The sequence below is a fragment of the Diadema antillarum genome, unplaced genomic scaffold (genome assembly GCF_040938485.1).
Source record: "Diadema antillarum isolate AM-2024a unplaced genomic scaffold, OU_Dant_1.0 seq00000924_RagTag, whole genome shotgun sequence".
NCBI classification, from domain to species: Eukaryota; Metazoa; Echinodermata; class Echinoidea; order Diadematoida; family Diadematidae; genus Diadema; species Diadema antillarum.
In genome coordinates this window covers 381,811-399,452 of record NW_027271775.1, presented here as the reverse complement: position 1 = coordinate 399,452, position 17,642 = coordinate 381,811, and the positions used below count along the sequence as shown (strand labels likewise).

The following is a 17,642-nucleotide window of genomic DNA, read 5'->3' as shown; positions in this document are numbered from 1 at the left end:
TAATGCTGTACCGCCGTGCTGATTCAGTCGAGAAAATCAATGTTGTTTATGTTTGTTCATCATAATGTTAGTTAATCATAATTGATATTTCCTATATAATATGTGACGAAACCTCATCAAAGACTATCTCTTATGCATACGGTTTATTTGACGTTACCATGCGGTCTTGATCACACTTGATATTAAATAGGAATCTTCGAGTTTATTGTTCGGGGAAATCAAACAGTGACTTGCAGATACATATTTGAATAGAAATTGACTCTTACACTGATGATTCCAAAATAGAATATAAAAACCGAGGAAATTTCAGAAGCAACGCACAAACTACTAGTATAACATTGAGATATTTGGTCAATTGTCCCAGAAAGGCGACAAAAGAGTAATGTATGTAAAAGGTTCTAACCCTAATCATTTAAGCCATACTCTGAGTCCTTCAGGGAGAGCCACATACATGACATATTAACTTCTACCTCAGTCGATACACAGAAACAATTGAAGCGCAGATTAACTGGGCATTATGTCGCATGCCATTATTGTGAATTATTTCATTTGAAGTTTTCTGAGATCGTAACTTAAGAGTTTCGTCTATCTCTAGTCTGCCATTGAGATTGGCGGGTCTGCATCGCAAGTTTCAATTTGTTATTTCCACAAGTCAAGTGATGGGAATAGTATTATTTTGCTATACCTCCTACATTCCTAAATCTCCCTAAAGAGAGTTACGGTTTATGACAAATCACTTTTTTTTTTTCTAGCAAAATAATGAAAAAGAATCTTGATCATCTCATAAACGATCCTACTAGAACATAAAAAACTAAAAGAAGAGGAAATAACGAAGTGTGTCCAGAACCATTACATTGCTTTTTTTCCTTAATCAACTATTCATCATCCCAATCTGAATATGTATAGGGATATAATGTTTTGTCCATGTATTTTTTGAAAAAAAAATATGACTACACATATACAGCAGAGAATCAACTGAGACCAGAAGGGGAGGGAGCACTTAATGATATCAGTTTTAGATGTTTCTGGTGAGATTTTTGTGTGTAGTTTGCTGCTGACATTATGTGAACTGGGGTTGATACTGTACCACAGGGACCTGAATAGGCAGTGGGGTTGTTCATCGATTTGCGGTCCCGTCTGGCTTTTGATGTCCTGTTGACAATGCGACAAAACTTTTGTGACCAGCCAACCGAGGTACCAAAGGAGGTACAAAATGTAAGAAAGGAAACCTAAGCGGCTTCTAAACCATAAGCAGTGTATTATTTTCCGCCTACCAAGGGGTTTCCAGAGATATGAACCCAGAAGGGGGCGTGGCACTACCGCCTGGCAGAAAACGGATAGATGTAACGACTCGCGTTGTATCGCGCGATCTCATTGGCTACCAATGCACTTAGTGCAGACATGTGCACCGGCATCTCTCCCACAAATCACAGCGTTGGTTACAGTGCGGGCTCAACGCACCCGTCCGCGTTATAATCCACGAAGAGAGTCCCCGCACCGTACAGCACTGATGTCATCCTCCGAGCAGAACTCTCTGAAGAGCTCTCCTGCATCTACAAACATAAACACGGCGAGTGTTGTGACAAGCCAGTGCCGCGTAGCACCACTACCACTACCACTGTAGCTCGACAAGCCTCATGCTGGCCTAGTCTTCTTCCAGAGTTTTGTTCCCCTCTTACTTTCTACCCTCTCACGCCTGAGCTTTGCACACTACGGCTCTTTCATGCATGCATCGTGCGCCGAACTCCCTGATTTCTCGCAGTCGACGGCTCGACGGTACCTATCAGTCCCGACGGCTGGAATAGACGGGAACTGGTGCGCCTCGTCCGTCGGGGCAACAAGCGGCGGAGCACTGGGACACGCCGCTGCCATGATATCCTCCCAATCGAAGCTGCTCTACCAGCTGAACCGGTACGTCGGGGAGAGGGTGGCGTGCCGGAGGGCCAACAGCAACAAGACGGTGAGGGAGGTGTGTAAAATCGTCACAGATGTTTTGAAGGAGGTCGAGGTTCAGGAGCCGCGGTTCATCAGTTCACTCGTCGAAAATGAGACGGGGCGATTTGAGGGACTGGAGGTCATCTCACCACAGGAGTTCGAAGTCGTTCTTTTTCTCAACCAGATGGGCGTCTTCAACTTCGTCGACGACGGCTCGATCCCGGGCTGTGCCGTGCTGAAACTAAGCGACGGGCGAAAACGATCGATGTCACTGTGGGTGGAATTTATCACTGCGTCGGGCTACCTGTCTGCCAGGAAAATACGGTCACGATTTCAGACGCTTGTGGCGCAGGCCGTAGATAAATGCAAATACAGGGACATCGTGAAAATGATTCCAGACACGTCGGAGGTGAAATTACGGATTCGCGAGCGGTACGTGGTTTTGATCACCCCTGCCTTCAAGTGCAGCGGTATTTGGCCGCGGAGCGCAGCCCACTGGCCGTTGCCCCACATCCCCTGGCCCAGCCCCGCCCTAGTAGCGGAAGTGAAAACTGAGGGCTTCAACCTGCTGTCGAAGGAAAGCCCTGCTCAGGCTGGCAAGCAGACGTCGGCGGAAGGTGACGCTTGGGTCCTTTCCTTTACCGACGCCGAGAACAAACTCTTGCAAGGCGGCTGCCGCAGAAAGACTCTCAGCATTCTGAAAACCCTGCGCGACAAGCACCTAGACCTGGCGGGACAGCCTGTGCGAAACTACCACCTCAAGTCGCTGCTGCTCTACGAGTGTGAGAAGCATCCTCGTGAAATAGACTGGGATGAGACCTGCCTGGGTGACCGCATCAATGGTATCCTCCTTCAACTCATCTCTTGTCTTCAGAACAGGAGATGCCCGCACTACTTCTTGCACGGACTCGACCTGTTCCACGGAAAACCACATGCTGCACTCGACCAGGCCGCGAAACAGGCGTGGAGAATAACGCGCGAAATTCTCACAAACCCGAAGAGCTTAGAAAAACTATGACGGTGAAAAAAAAGACACGCATGTCAGGAGACATACGGTATGTCTTGCTTGACACGTCAATATGTCAAAAAGTAGACCCCGATCGCTTGATCCGATGTAAATGGAAAATATATTTCACTATGATAGTTATGGCAGACACTGTTAATGTTTCATATTATACTGATCACCGTGGATGGTGCAAATTTCAGCGTTTGTAATGGAAAAATCGCGACACGAGTTCACCGAACACACGCAACGTAGCCCGAAGGAAAATGTGACAGCACAGCGCTCAGTGACGAAGTGCCACGCCGATGCGCCCCCGTGTACTGTTGTCGGGGCACGGAGGGTTGCTGTCTCTCTATTCCTGTGTATTGCATGGACATGGAGCACGTGGTCCGAGCAGGGAAATAGTAGTAACAGATGGAAAATTGATTGCTCTCGAAAGGACAAAGCCTGGCTTGATTTCATATTTCAGTGAGTAACCGCAGTAAACAGAATATGGAGACTGATAACATGAAGATGTGTATAATAAATCTAAGGCATGACTGTATAATACTGCTCTAAAATGCTGTAAATTAAAGGAAAAAAAATCAGAGGTACTTAAAATGTATAAGACTGTCAATTAAAACTGAGGCTTACTTGATACACCATAGGGCTAAATACAAATGAATACAAATCTTGGATTATCATCACGGCGAAGCTCAATGCAGAATTAGTATTTTTGCCCTCTTTCTCTCTCTCAACATCCCTCTTACCATCTTTGTGTCTATTTTTTTAATATACCAAAATATATCAATTGAAAACTTGATGTCTAAAACCTTTGCTTCCCGAGCTTCTAAACCCTTCATTTCACTTCACAGATATCTGTAGTGATTATCTCTGTCGCATATCTTGTAGCAAAATGATAAATATTTCATGGTCACACGTTTGTTCACGTGTATGGTCATGGTACACATGTAGAACTACGTGAAAAAAAGGAGATAAGCTGTTCAATTCTGGAACTTTTGTTTTGAACATTACCTTAATACTAATAAATCGCTTGCTATCAAAACAGATAGTACTACAAAGTTACAAAGTAGATATTAAGCAATGTGAGAGAATTACTTCGCGTAATTAGTAAAATACTTCACAGATCTGTGTTGCTGTTTTAAAAAATATTTACTGATGTGAACTTAATGTCCGCGTTGCTTTTAGAACATCAATCATTTTTGTGTTCTTTTTATTTTCCTTCCCGTAAAATGAATAGGAAATAGACGACGCCACTTCCAACTTTTGGAGTAAAACAAAAGTTACGAATGATTGATAAGTTTCGCAATTTTCTGACTTACCCGCTTTTCCAATATTTAAGTACTTATTTTCCGCTCAAAACGATTAGAGAAATATCCATGTCTTTCCCCACGCTGGAGTTTCATACATTGCTACCCAATGATTGTGTTACGTTGTTGTTGCCGATAATGGCAGATCATATCAACGTGTTGGAAAGAACCAGCTTGTAACACTTTGTCTACAGAGAGCGAATGAACGTCCGCAACATACCTTGTAACTTCTCAATCACTGTGTTTCAAAAATCAATTTATATGTGCAAAATGTATGTGTTGGTCTCTCGAAGAGTTATTATAACATGTCTAGGCGGCATGGTCTCTCAAAAAACAGCGTACTCAATATGGTGTTCTCAGTGTCATCATGTCACAGCTTATCACGATTCTTGTTCATTAGATCAAGGTGCGTGTGACAGTATGTGTCCTTGTGAGTCTGAATGAGGAATGCTGATGAGAACACTAATCATTTTCCTTTCCCAGTCCATGCCATCACATATGAACACTTCTCGTATGAATGATTCAGGGTGTTTTGTTTTGTTTTTTTCAGAAATATTGTCAACGTCAGACATGATGAGCATGATATACAAACAATAATTATGAAACCATATTTGACATTTGGCAGTGATCATTCATTTTATGTAGTAAAAAAATGGGTTCACATTTTTTTTAGATGTATACTCTATCATAAATGAATTTGTTGTAAAGGATTTCCACACACACACACACACACACACACACACATACACACACAACTTTGCGTGCGAGTGTTTTTCTCCAGAAAGTTGCCTGACATGACAATTACATCACTTAACCTGTATCAATCCATTCGTAGGATAAAATTGTTGGACGGGTTCAGTGGGATGGCCCATAATATGACTACAATTTATTTGATAAGGAAAGAAAAGAAACTATCATGATTTTTTAATACAATACTGTAACTCGTGGATGGCACAATATGTCCAGTCACCCTATAGGATCACTATGACTAATTAGACCGTAAGTTTGATTCGATAAATATCGATTCAGGTATCATGAATATTACGTAGTTTGTTTAATCTCAAAAGTAAGCGTGACGACACACAAACACACACACGTCAAGTATCGATCAGCAGTTGTCTGTTGGTATCTAAACAGACAACATGGCTATCGATAGTCAATTCACGTGTCAGTTGATTACCAGGACTATAGACTATAATGCTTGTTCTTCACCAAAGAAGCATAACTGCAACTCGCCCATGAGAAATCCATTTCATTGCTATCCAGGTGTTTTATAAATACATTATACTTAGTATTATCCTTTCTCTCTAACATACACAACATAATTTGCTTGACTGCTTTCAGAAATGAGAAATACCGGGAAAAGAAGATAATCACTTTCCTCATAAAATTTACGGCAAAATGATGGAGATTATGAACTAGTTTTTATAAGCTATGCGTATGTCTTCCTGCCATCTATTATTATTTAACATTATTTTCATATATCGATGTATATTTCACACGCAAGTACGGAAAGACGATGAACACAACATTTCCAACTTATTTCACCTGGCTAATTAACACAAGGCATGTGCACTCACAGTGGACAGTTTCTTATGAAGTGAAATACATTGAAGTGTGAGGAGTGACCAGTGAAGAACTGTAAGCTGTTATATTATTATAGTCCCGTGCTGTGTCACATCATGTGTGTCACATCATGACGCGGATATGAGTGTTTCTTGTAGGTGAATGTGGTGTGGATGTGTTTGCTGTCTGACCTGCATTGTACTTGCCCTCAAAAGAGATCAAACACTTGAAAACTGTGAGTGTGTTTGCGTGTGGGAGGGAAGGGGTGTCTGTTTGTGTGTTGCGCGTCAGTTTAATCTGCCTGTTTGAGTTGTATTGGTCAGTGAAACCAGAACAAAACATGGGCAAGACGTAGATCTGTCGGATAACCTACACTATTCTGCAGACAGATGAAAAATATCACAGAACATTATCCAAAACTGTATTCCATTTCCATGATGCCAACTAATTATAATAATACGGTGTGTGTGTTTTGAGCGCCACGTTCTTACAACGTGAGCCTAATCGTTATCACATATCACTCGTGTTTATATGGTATATACAACTGAACACTGAGAAAATATTATTCACATTATTTATACTATATATAAAAAAAGTAGAAGTAAAATGACTGCCAAAGCAGGCAGTAGTCAGCATTGTGAAGTCATCATCGTATATACTTACTTTCCTTCAAATTTGTAAAACAAAGACAATTATTTACCAACCATCATTAATGCAAATCGACCTGTATATTATAGATTTCATTTCGTGCAAGGCATAGTTTGAGAATGAATCAATCTCAGATAAATCTGATCATGCATTATTGTTATTTGTTTTTCAATTATTAAAAATAGCTCGATGACATACATGGTAATGGAAATTTGCTGCAAGGAATGAAATGTTGCACAGAATATCAAGGACATGTGACAGCTGATTGTGACACCATTCTCCCCAGTGTCTTTCGCATGAAATCAAAAGGCATGCTGGCAGTAGCCACAGCGGTCTGGTAAAATTCGGCTGAGTATACTCGGCGCTATAGTCGAGACCTTGACTGCAATGTACACACTAACACTGCAAAAATCTATATCGGCATGAATAATGATGATGTTGGACGCGTGACAAGCTTGATCGTACGAGTTTTCGGGTAGGCGGCATTGGATACAGGACTGACAATATGGCGATACCAGTGATAAACAAACATACACACGGGCGCACGGGCGCACACACAGACTCATACGCACATTATGAGGGCGATCCAATAATGGGCTTCGCGTGTGATCTTCGGGGTTTTTCATCACAATAATCCATGTAATCCTAAAGGAGTGAAGTGAGTGCTTTACGCTGGAAATTTGAGACAAGAGGAGGTGTAATACAGCGATTACCAGATTAGATAACCATGTCAATGACAATACAACTATAAGGTGATGAGGGCCTCCTAACTTTCTGTATCCAACTGCTGAGTCAAACTGCTTACAGTTGATTGTAACAGTTTAGGTGCAATGGTATGTCTTGACTTGTTTTTATCGCGTACGTGTTCTTGAAAATATCGTGGATAAGAAGTAGGATTTGGTAAAATGAACATGTATACACACAATAGCATGTCAGTCTAGAACGTCAAATTGATCATAACCGTAAACCGTGCCTATGAATTCTTGACATCGTTCATAACGACAGAAGTTCTCCAATACTGTGAAGCGCAGGCCTAATATAAAACAAGAATAATCCTATCGGTCGTTACGTTGGTAAACTGTGAAAGATCCCATCTGTTAAGCGTGCCAAATAATGCTCAAAGTTTATGACGCAGCAGAAACACGCCACTGAATAGGTTATTTTACGGAATTGTTTTATAAGTTATTTCATGTATTATTTGTTTTCTTAAAGAAGCGTCATCAAAAAGAACACAAAAACGAAATTCATGTCGGTGAAACAGGAAAGTTCATGAAAATTACTCTGGAGCAAAGAGGCGCGTATACACATAGAAAAAGAAAAAGATTACTTTGGAATAAGACTCTACCAACGAAGCATGCGTAGATATCATCATTGATTGGCGAAACCCTCGCCTTACTTTACAGCAGGATAGTTGTAACAGTATTATAGCACTGGAAAATAAATCGCTACACTGTAAAACCCAATAGATTCTCTGAGCAAGATGACCCGTTCTGGGTACACTGTACACTAAATAACGGGCTTATTTGTCATGGGACGAACAATATTGAAGTCTGGGCTGGATTCCTCATCGGGAATAAATAATAGATCAGCGATGTCCGTTCGTTATTCTTCCTAAACTGCCTATGAGCAGAGACAGCGAGACATGCTCAATAGTGATTGAAAATAATCAAGGCGATTTTGTGTGACTGAGATTACCACAGGGAAAAACGTACTGAAATCTGCACTACATAAGTGAACGATAGTCTATATTAGCCCCATTTTAATAACTTGTCCATGTTCGTTTCATTTCGTCTCTGCATTGGGGCGTTCTCTCGAGTGAAATGGGCCGTAACTGCACGAGAAACTAATGAACACGTTTACACGGTAAAACAGACACCAAACAGATCCGTAACAGGACAGTAAGCGGATATTTTTCATGATACATTTTAAATGAACCTGAGGAAATCAACCGAATCCCTTGCTCCGGTTAGTTTTTTTTCTTTGTTTAATGACAGGCCCAAATGAATTAACGATGCATTCCCCATTGTTCCTCGTCCAATCTGTGATGGGCAACATCATCTAAATTCTCATTGACGGTATTCCCTAATGTGAAATCAGTATGAAGCAATATTTCATTCATTCAATGAACAGCGGGGAAGAGATAGCTCGCCTCGTTCACAAAGATGTTTCCTATTCCAATCGAAATAATTACAAAAATATTGACAGATATAAATCTTTTTTTTTTTTAGCCCTGTGTCGTCATCACCGCATGTATCAAGACAAAGGCTACACTTCACTGACATTGCTGGTAACGCTGTCATCACATCAATATCTTACCCCTCCCCTTTTTTAATGTGTGTGTTTCAGAAAAGCGCATTTTTTTTTTTTTTTTTTTTTTTTGTAGCCGTTTTAGCCCGGTTCTAATTCACCACATATCCCTTCTAGTATTTGCCCCTGGTTGGCAAAATTTTGATGACTTTCGTTAAACCAACCACTCCACTTAATAACTAAAAATTCAAATAAAGTCTTGAGTGATATTATGATATCATTATAATTATTGTGATAATATTCATACAGTAAATTATCTGCATAACCCATCGGAACTTGTGTAAACTGACGTATATCAGTGATATCCAAAATGACACATGGAAACAGATATCGACAAAATAAATAGCCCAAAGCATCAGAGTTTTGGGTTATCATCTCAATTCTCCCTAACATTCTCTTCCCGTACTTTGTTCATCAAACATTCAGAAATCAAATCAATTTGGCGATTCATTACATGCAAATCAGACGTTGATCATCCCGAAATCAGGGACGATGATTACTTGTATATTTGTCGGCTCCGCAAATTAAATTCTCCCCGATTCGAAAATAGTTGGTTGCTGTCGTTAACTTGCACACACGGTGACTGTTCATTGCTGCGGACTCGCTCAAAAGGCAAGGACGAACAGTGGTGGATGCGCCCACACCACGTTCTCACACAGTATGACCAACATAGTCTGTGCATATTGCCATTTTATTGGAAAATAATCGTGGAGACAAGAGGGGAAGGGAGAGAAAGAGAGAGGGAGGAAGAGAGAGAGGGAAAATCTGGCAACTTTATTGCTGGACGGGCACAATTTCAATATGCATCCTTTGCCTCTCTGGTTGGATTGATGATGTGTATACTCATAAATACTTATGAGAGACCTGTGTTCGGCATTCGAGACGACAATCACGATGTTATATATACATGTATATTGCAGTTTATTTGGGGTGGTTCAGCTGTACTTTCGAATGGTTGAGGAGTTGGACACAAAGGTTTTTTTTTTTTTTTGGACCATAATATAGGATGAAATAAAGACGGATTTCACTCTGATTCTCTCCTCTTCTATCCCTACCTCACCCCACCCCGATGGTGTATATCTTCACAAGGTATTGGTGACATTTGGCGGTTATTCAGATTCAAGATAGCTTCATAGAAGTTGGCGACCCACTCTGTCTATAGAGGATCTCTTTCTTTCCCCTCTCAAATAAAAGTCCTCCTAATTTTGTCTGATTGTAGCGATCCATGATATCATGCCAAATTGTGTCATATCCAGTTAAAATAAAACCCCCGCATAAATGGATTTTTCATACAGGGAGAAAAGTATTCTCGATTCATCTCCACATAAATATACTTCTGAGCACGATATACTGATGTGCTCAAGGATATGACAATTTAGTTTTCTTTTTCTTTTTTTTTCTTTTTTGTTCAACGTATGGTCTTAGAAACCATGAATAATGATATTCACTTTTAATAATGTTCCTTTTCCATAGCTCAGGCTCAGACGTATTGTGTATGTATGTATGTATGTATGTAGGATCTATGTATGTGTGTGTGTGTGTGTGTGTGTGTGTGTGTGTGTGTGTGTGTAATATGTGGGTATTGTGTGTGAATGGTGTGTATATTATAGATGAATGTGTGTGTTTATACGTGGTTCCTATAACCCTGCTAGTCTTGATGCAATAACATGAATAATGCCTCAAATTCTAAATTTGAGGCATCATTCATGTTATTGCATCAAGACCACACTAAAAACAAAAACAAAAACAAGAACAAAACAAAAACAAAAACAAGAACAAAACAAAAACAAAAAACAAGAACAAAACAAAAACAAAATGACGAAACACGTATAGTCCTCAGTCCAGTTCACACAGTGTAACACGGTAATATATTTATATCTATATCCATCTCTATCTATCATTTATCTGTCTGCATGTCTATCTCTCTATCTGGACCTATCAATCAACTTAAAACTATCTATATAATTATCTATCTACTAGTATCTATCTATCAATCAATCAATCAATCAATCAATCAATCAATCAATCAATCAATCAATCTATCTATCTATCTATCTATCTATCTATCTATCTATCTATCTATCTACCTATCTATCTATCTATCTATCTATCTATCTATATTTGTATACATGTACTCCTTAGTATGTGTGTGTACCCAGGTGTTTCATTGATTGCCTTGCACACCCATTGCAGAACACAAAGGGGGATTCCCGTGAAGGCGCCGCCCGACGGTGCGGAGGAGATTTCACTCAGCTTCCTGCTCGTTCGTCTCCCTCTCCAGCTGGAATGGAACCACTACACTTGCCCTCGGAATCGCCTACTTTGGGTTGGGTACTATTTACTGTTGATTAATACACGCGAATACATGTATAATTTCGGTATTCTGAACGGGAATTCCTTCCCATTTTAAGTACTTATTGTTAATTGCAGCAGTGGAGGCGGTGTTTTCGTAACATAATGGAAACATTTAGGTCTAATGCATGCAATAATTTTATTACAACCTTCTTCATCTACGAAGTCACAGGCGGGAGCTGATAATGACTATAATACAGGGAGTTCGATACACCTGAAAGCTTTATGTATGAAAACTTGGCTGATACAAGCTGGTCATGGAGTAACTACATAATGGGCCGATGTTATGTCTGAATTTACGTACGTCGAGCGGCAAAATGCGTCACACGTCGATCGCCGAGAGGGAATTCCACGTTTTCTGCTCGCGGGCCACGGTTTATTATTGGCGCTCCACGCGCTAATGGCGGGAAATGCGGGCTATCATTTTCTCTAGACGGCGTTGCGGCTATAAATTCATAATGCGGCGAGATCGTGGTCTATTGTGCATCCTCAACGATAAAGTCTGGATAAACTAAAGCATCTCTACTGGCCATTTATTAATTTAGCCGCTGCCTGATACGCCATATAAATACGCTCCTCCCGCACCCATTATACAGTAAACATATAAACACACGGCGGTACGAGGTAGGGAAGGAGGAAAAAAAAAAAGAGGAAAAAATCCACCGAGGCTCAGTCGCTTCGTGCTAGGATATGCGGATGTGACGCTCACGGGAACGGCTAGTAGTGACGGCAATTTTAAAAGGCGAATATTGCGAGGAATACGAGTTAGGCTTATCCTCATTAGACAGTCTCGACAATTTTCAGTGAATAGCTACGACGAAGGCAAGTGACCTATTGTCTCGTGTGATGGACTTGTACAATCTAACTTGTCCCCCTCTATCTCATTTACCATCAATTCAGGCAACGGGCGAATAGTTTCAGAGTATCGATACCAGCTAAATACGTAAGGCGTCTGCTTGAAAATGGTCGAGGGACACTTAAATAATACATTTTGAATATCACAAGCAAAGAATACGGAAAAGGTTTGAAATTTGAATGAACAAAGAAGATGACATTAAGTGGCGCAGTTATATAGCAGGCCTACCCACGGATGATGAAGGGTATTTTGTTTATAGATAAACATGCTCGAGTGCCAGAGTATAATACTATCCACACTACATTTGCAAAGCCTGTCTCTATAACGACCAATTAACTGAATAAATTTCACCTTCGGAATTTTAAACTGAGCGCATGATTATAGACGATTTCTGTAGGTGCATGCTACTCTTTCAAAATCATAATTATTGTGAACAATGGTGGAGTATTCAGATAATTTCCCCCAGCTTTATTTCTTAACACTGATATACAGACATCAAAGTATATTACGACAGGCATGCCATAGCCAATGTATTATGCCCCGAGATTCAATGTTGTACTCAATATTATTATTGAGTTAAGATGAATAGAAGAAAGTAAATAAAACCCATTTCATGACACACATCAGATATGTTGTGTATTGCCGTTGAGTCGTACTCTAGTCTACGTGCGATTGTATAACCTCGTCTCATACGGTCATTCAAACTGTCGAATCATCCTATCTGCGCAGACGCAGTGAACTTTGAATTATCGAGATTGACTTCTTTGTCCAGACTGCAGACAGTGTCATAGCAACCATTATGGACATCCACACCCTCTGTTCACTCTATGTTCTAATGGTGTGCACGAGTTGAATTCTACATTGAAGAGTTTCATATTGCGCCGTTCATCTTAAGAAATTCAAAACACTGACGTTTTGCAGACGAGCGCAAGAAATACAGATTCATAAAATTGTTCAAAAGCCTGTAAATGTGACGACAATGCAAACACTGTGCACAGAATGCAGAACGTTAAAAAAGACGTTTGTGCTTTGAAACGCCTTAATATATTTTCATTCGGGTTATCCTGATACAAGAGGTACGTGAGTACAACAAAATTGTTGCGGAATGATATTTTGCAAGAAGGGTTAAGAGGGCATAGTTTATTCGACTTTGAATCGAAATTCAAAATCATTGTATGACGTGGAAACGAGACAGAGAGAAAAGAGCAGGTAATATAAAGTACACTGGTACTATAACTCGTCCTGCAAATGCGATATTAATTTGAATCTATGGGATTATTACCAATCGCGGAAGATCAGCCATCGTTGCAGCCCAAGCCATCTCGGAAAGCCGAAATATACATCAAAAAGAGGAGACAGAGAGGAAATCAACCCGGGAGAAAACAACATCCGCGCATCAAACTGTCACGGTCTGATCAGAATGAATATCACATTAAAGCCGCTATAAATGACTTGCTTTCTATTTACGATGGGACGTGGTAGTTGGAATAATGCATGCAGTCGCTACAAATAACGTGACAGCTGCATGGAAGGGGACATCGACATTTCATCTCGGAAAAGGTTAATTGCTTCCATAAATATTCCCCAATGTTTTATATAACTTTGAGGAAAATATTACATTGCTGTATATGTGGCAAAGCAACACACTACTCTATTTGTCATGTCTACATGATAGAGTAGTAAATTCAGATATGCGTCTACTGTTGTATCGAAGGTCGAGGAACTGAAGTCGAACGAAAGTTGCGCATTGAGCTTTCTGGACAACGGACTTCATGAACAATAATAATAACTATTATGAACGAGCGTTGCGGTAATCAGCACTCTGTACAAAAATTTAATAAATGCATTGAAAAATGAAAAACAGATATAACACACGATAGAGATAAGGACAAATAGGTCGATATGGTACAATGATATGATGAGTACATAAATATAAATATAAATATAGATATAGATATAGACAGATAGATAGATAGATAGATAGATAGATAGATAGATAGATAGATAGAGATAGATGGATAGACAGATAGATAGATAGATAGATAGATAGATAGATAGATAGATAGAGAGCGAGAGAAAGAGGAAGAGAGAGAGGTGGAGAGTGAGAATCAGGATTCGAGAAGTAATGTTCCTAGCGGCTTCTGCACTTGACGCACTTCCTTTGTCAGAGCCCCTGATTTTGGAAGCATCGTGGCTGCACAGGTGCCAGCAGCTACACGTGGACGAGTTATGATTATGCGGTTAATCGTCAACACAGCGATGCAGCAACAAGAAACACGGGCAAAGTGAAAAAAGGGGGCGTGGTCTCGCTGTCATTGTCACCGTGCTGACATTGACACAGGTGGATTGTCAAGTGTAAAGGTGCAGCGGCGGAGATGAGAGTTCTCAGGCAGGTACGACGTATTCTCTTTTGAAAGTAGTTTACGGACACGGGGGGAAACTGACGCCGAAACCGAACAGAGATGGGCACATCTCACATGGGTGTAAATTAGACCTTTAAAGTTCTGAAGGTGAACAGAGAAGGTTGAAACATCAACAGCAAACGTGTATCATGATTTTTTTTTCTAATTATGCTAGAAAATGGTTTGCTGCCCCTGATCTGTTCAACTTCAACCATCCTCTGTTAACATTGCACATTCATTTATTGGCTTTTGCAACTTTTTTTTTTTTGAGAACACAAAATTTTGAGAGAAAATACTTATTGAAGATATGAAAAAAATTATACGGATACATTTTGACATCGTCATATAACACAACGAAGGCTTGTTAAATTCAATGAGCCATATAGATTGTGTTTCGAATGTTTTCTTATGTTTGATGGGGTTGCAGTGGTTCACACAAAAAGGCAGAGCTTGAAATCGTGACAACCCTTAGAGATATCTATAATCTGTCTCACATATGAAACTCTATCTAACAGCGGTATATACTAATCATTCGCTAACACAAACGCGCGCGCGCGCGCACTCACTCACACACACACATACATCGAAAAAGCTGATAATACGTATGTTTTGTGAAGAGATAAACTACACCTGAACACATGAAATCACATTGACTGAAGCTACAGAAATAATTACGTCCACTGACAGAAAAGTAACCATCTTAAGCTAAACATATAGGAGGGACTGTCCAAACAAGCATGTCTATTGCAGCTTATGCACGACGAAAAACGTGAATTGTTGATTCGTAAGTAATGTAACTTACGGAACAGCTCCATCAAATCTTTACGTGTCTGTAGTGACACACATTTTTTCGACTTTAAAAAAAAAAAAACTACACCATGCAGCCAAAGACGAAACTTTAAAAACAAACGGGAGGGGTCACCTCTTAAAGATCACGATATGCCGTAGCTATCGTTCTTCTTTGGAGAATTTTAATCGTGGGATCGTTTACCTTCTTTGAGGAAATGTCAGTTGCGTTGCTGAGGTCATATAATTCGATTGCTGTAATCACACGTTATGTGTTATGACGACCGAAGCCGTCAGCATTCCTCCAAAGGAGTTGATATAATACGACACATGCTTTTTTAAAGAGCCGCCTTTTGCTCCACTAAGAATTCAAAGACACTAACGACAAGAACATAATATATCGTTACCAGACACCAAAACAACAGCAACAATAGTCCATATATATTCCGTTCGTGGTGTTAGAACATCTGGTCGAGCTGGGAGATTTTCGTTTCCATTGAAATATCATACACTTGATGAAATTAAGCAAAACTAGAGACAATATGTCGGTCTAACAACAACTAACATTATCGACGAGAGATTGGTAACTTATGTTATGATGCACAATCCTTGCCGGTCTTTGTAGGCTTTCTTCTGAAACACAGTTGACTTTGAACGGTGTGTGAACTGCAAAGTTGTGGTATTCGTGAAATAGATTTCGCATATATAGCGTTCTGATTATACTACACTGCGTGAGAAATATACTCCCTGTGGTTGTCAAAGTTTTGACAGGGACTTTAAGCAACGATTTCTACCCAGAGATGTTGCGGTCTGTCACTGCGGCAAGACACATGCAAGCAACATACTGTTGTAAGTGACACAAACGGCGACACCAGTCTTGCGAAGGCACGACCCACGTAATAATGATGTTCTCCCTCAAGAACACGTCAAAGCTATACATGACTCCACGCTCTAGACTGCTTCAATTAAAACGCTTCGAAACGTCACGTGCCATAATCATACAAGCACAGTCACTGGAAGCCTTTTGCACTAAAACGCTTCCAACGTGCATCTATGTCACCCTTTCCATGTGTAGTCATGCTACAAACTATGGTTTGTTTTAATGAAGTGTAAGGGCCATGCATTACTAACCTACCCGACGAAAAAAACAATGACTAATTTGAGCAATGACAAATTACTAATATTACTATTATTACTACATGTACTACTACCCATACTCCTATACTACTACTACTACTACTATTACTACTACTACTACTACTACTACTACTACTACTACTACTGATAATATTTAAGCAGTTATTTGCTGTTCGTTACCTACCCAGGGTAGCTTGTCAGTGTAAAACTGCATTCAGAAGGCTCTGCCACTGCACCTATCTACAATGATTGTCAATTACAAACACGTTTTACACTAGGGAGAGGAGCGCACAGGGCTAAACATCTGTCCAGTAGGGATGCACGCAGAGGGCATGCAGGATTCGAACCCCAGGGCTGCTGTTTATCGAGAGCTGACCAACATCCTATACAGTGCCCCACGTTCATATAGCGCCTTCTAGCACACGAGAACAGGAGGAATCGGTTACATTCAACAGCAATAGGCATTATGGTCTCATACCACACGTCAGAGCTAAGAATATTATACTCATAATGATAGTGTAGTTAAATTAATTAATGATCCCGTCATAGTCAAAATTGTACACTAAAATGTAATCTGTGGAAATGGGGTCATGTTGGTTGTCCAAGAAGACACTGCGCCCTGCATCAAACAACTTTATACTTACACTATTAAAATAGGATCATCACTTTCATTAATGTGAGAAACCCCGTGTATAGATGAGAATAAAAACGCTGAGGAGGACATGGGTAAGACATTGGTAGGACGGCACTGCGGGAAACTCATAGCGATATCACTGGACCATGAGACGCGGTGAGATAGCTGATGTAGAATCGGTTGTGATTATGTCTTACAGTAAATGTAATAGCAAGAAAACCTGGAAATAATCTATTAAGTCACAAGGTTGACTTTGTGTCAGTTTTCACGTGCTGACCAGCGAGCGATGGACGAAGTAAACACAATCTTTTATATACTTCATATACTTTTTTTTTGCGTTACGAGATAGGCACTAATGGTTATTATACCATCGACTATTATGGCGTGATTTGCTTATTTGCTTCTACTCCACATACACTGTATTCCCATTTTCATGTCAATGTCAAACTTACATTTTGCGCGAAACTATGTCATCAAAAGTATGCTGAAAATCGTCATCGGAAATTTTTAGAACAATGAGAACGAACATTAGCAAGAGGATAATTTGTGTTGGCATTATCAGCCAGGAGTTTTAATATCAACTTCATACTTGCAAACTCTTACTTATTCTACCTTTACAGTATCAGCTAGACCTTGACCTAACTCGGCAATAGAATGGAGAAATAATTATGGCTTTAAAATAATCTCTGCATGGCTTGTCAGTAAT

The 17,642-nt window shown here is 40.1% G+C and overlaps 1 protein-coding gene across 1 annotated transcript; it reads left to right on the top strand.

Annotated features, from left to right (window-relative positions):
- The first annotated feature begins 1,723 nt into the window (after window positions 1-1,723).
- Window positions 1,724-2,953, top strand: LOC139741372 (protein mab-21-like 2). Its single transcript, XM_071651956.1, has one exon. It carries the CDS (start codon window positions 1,724-1,726, stop codon window positions 2,951-2,953), a length of 1,230 nt encoding a protein of 409 aa, XP_071508057.1.
- The last annotated feature ends 14,689 nt before the right edge of the window (window positions 2,954-17,642 follow it).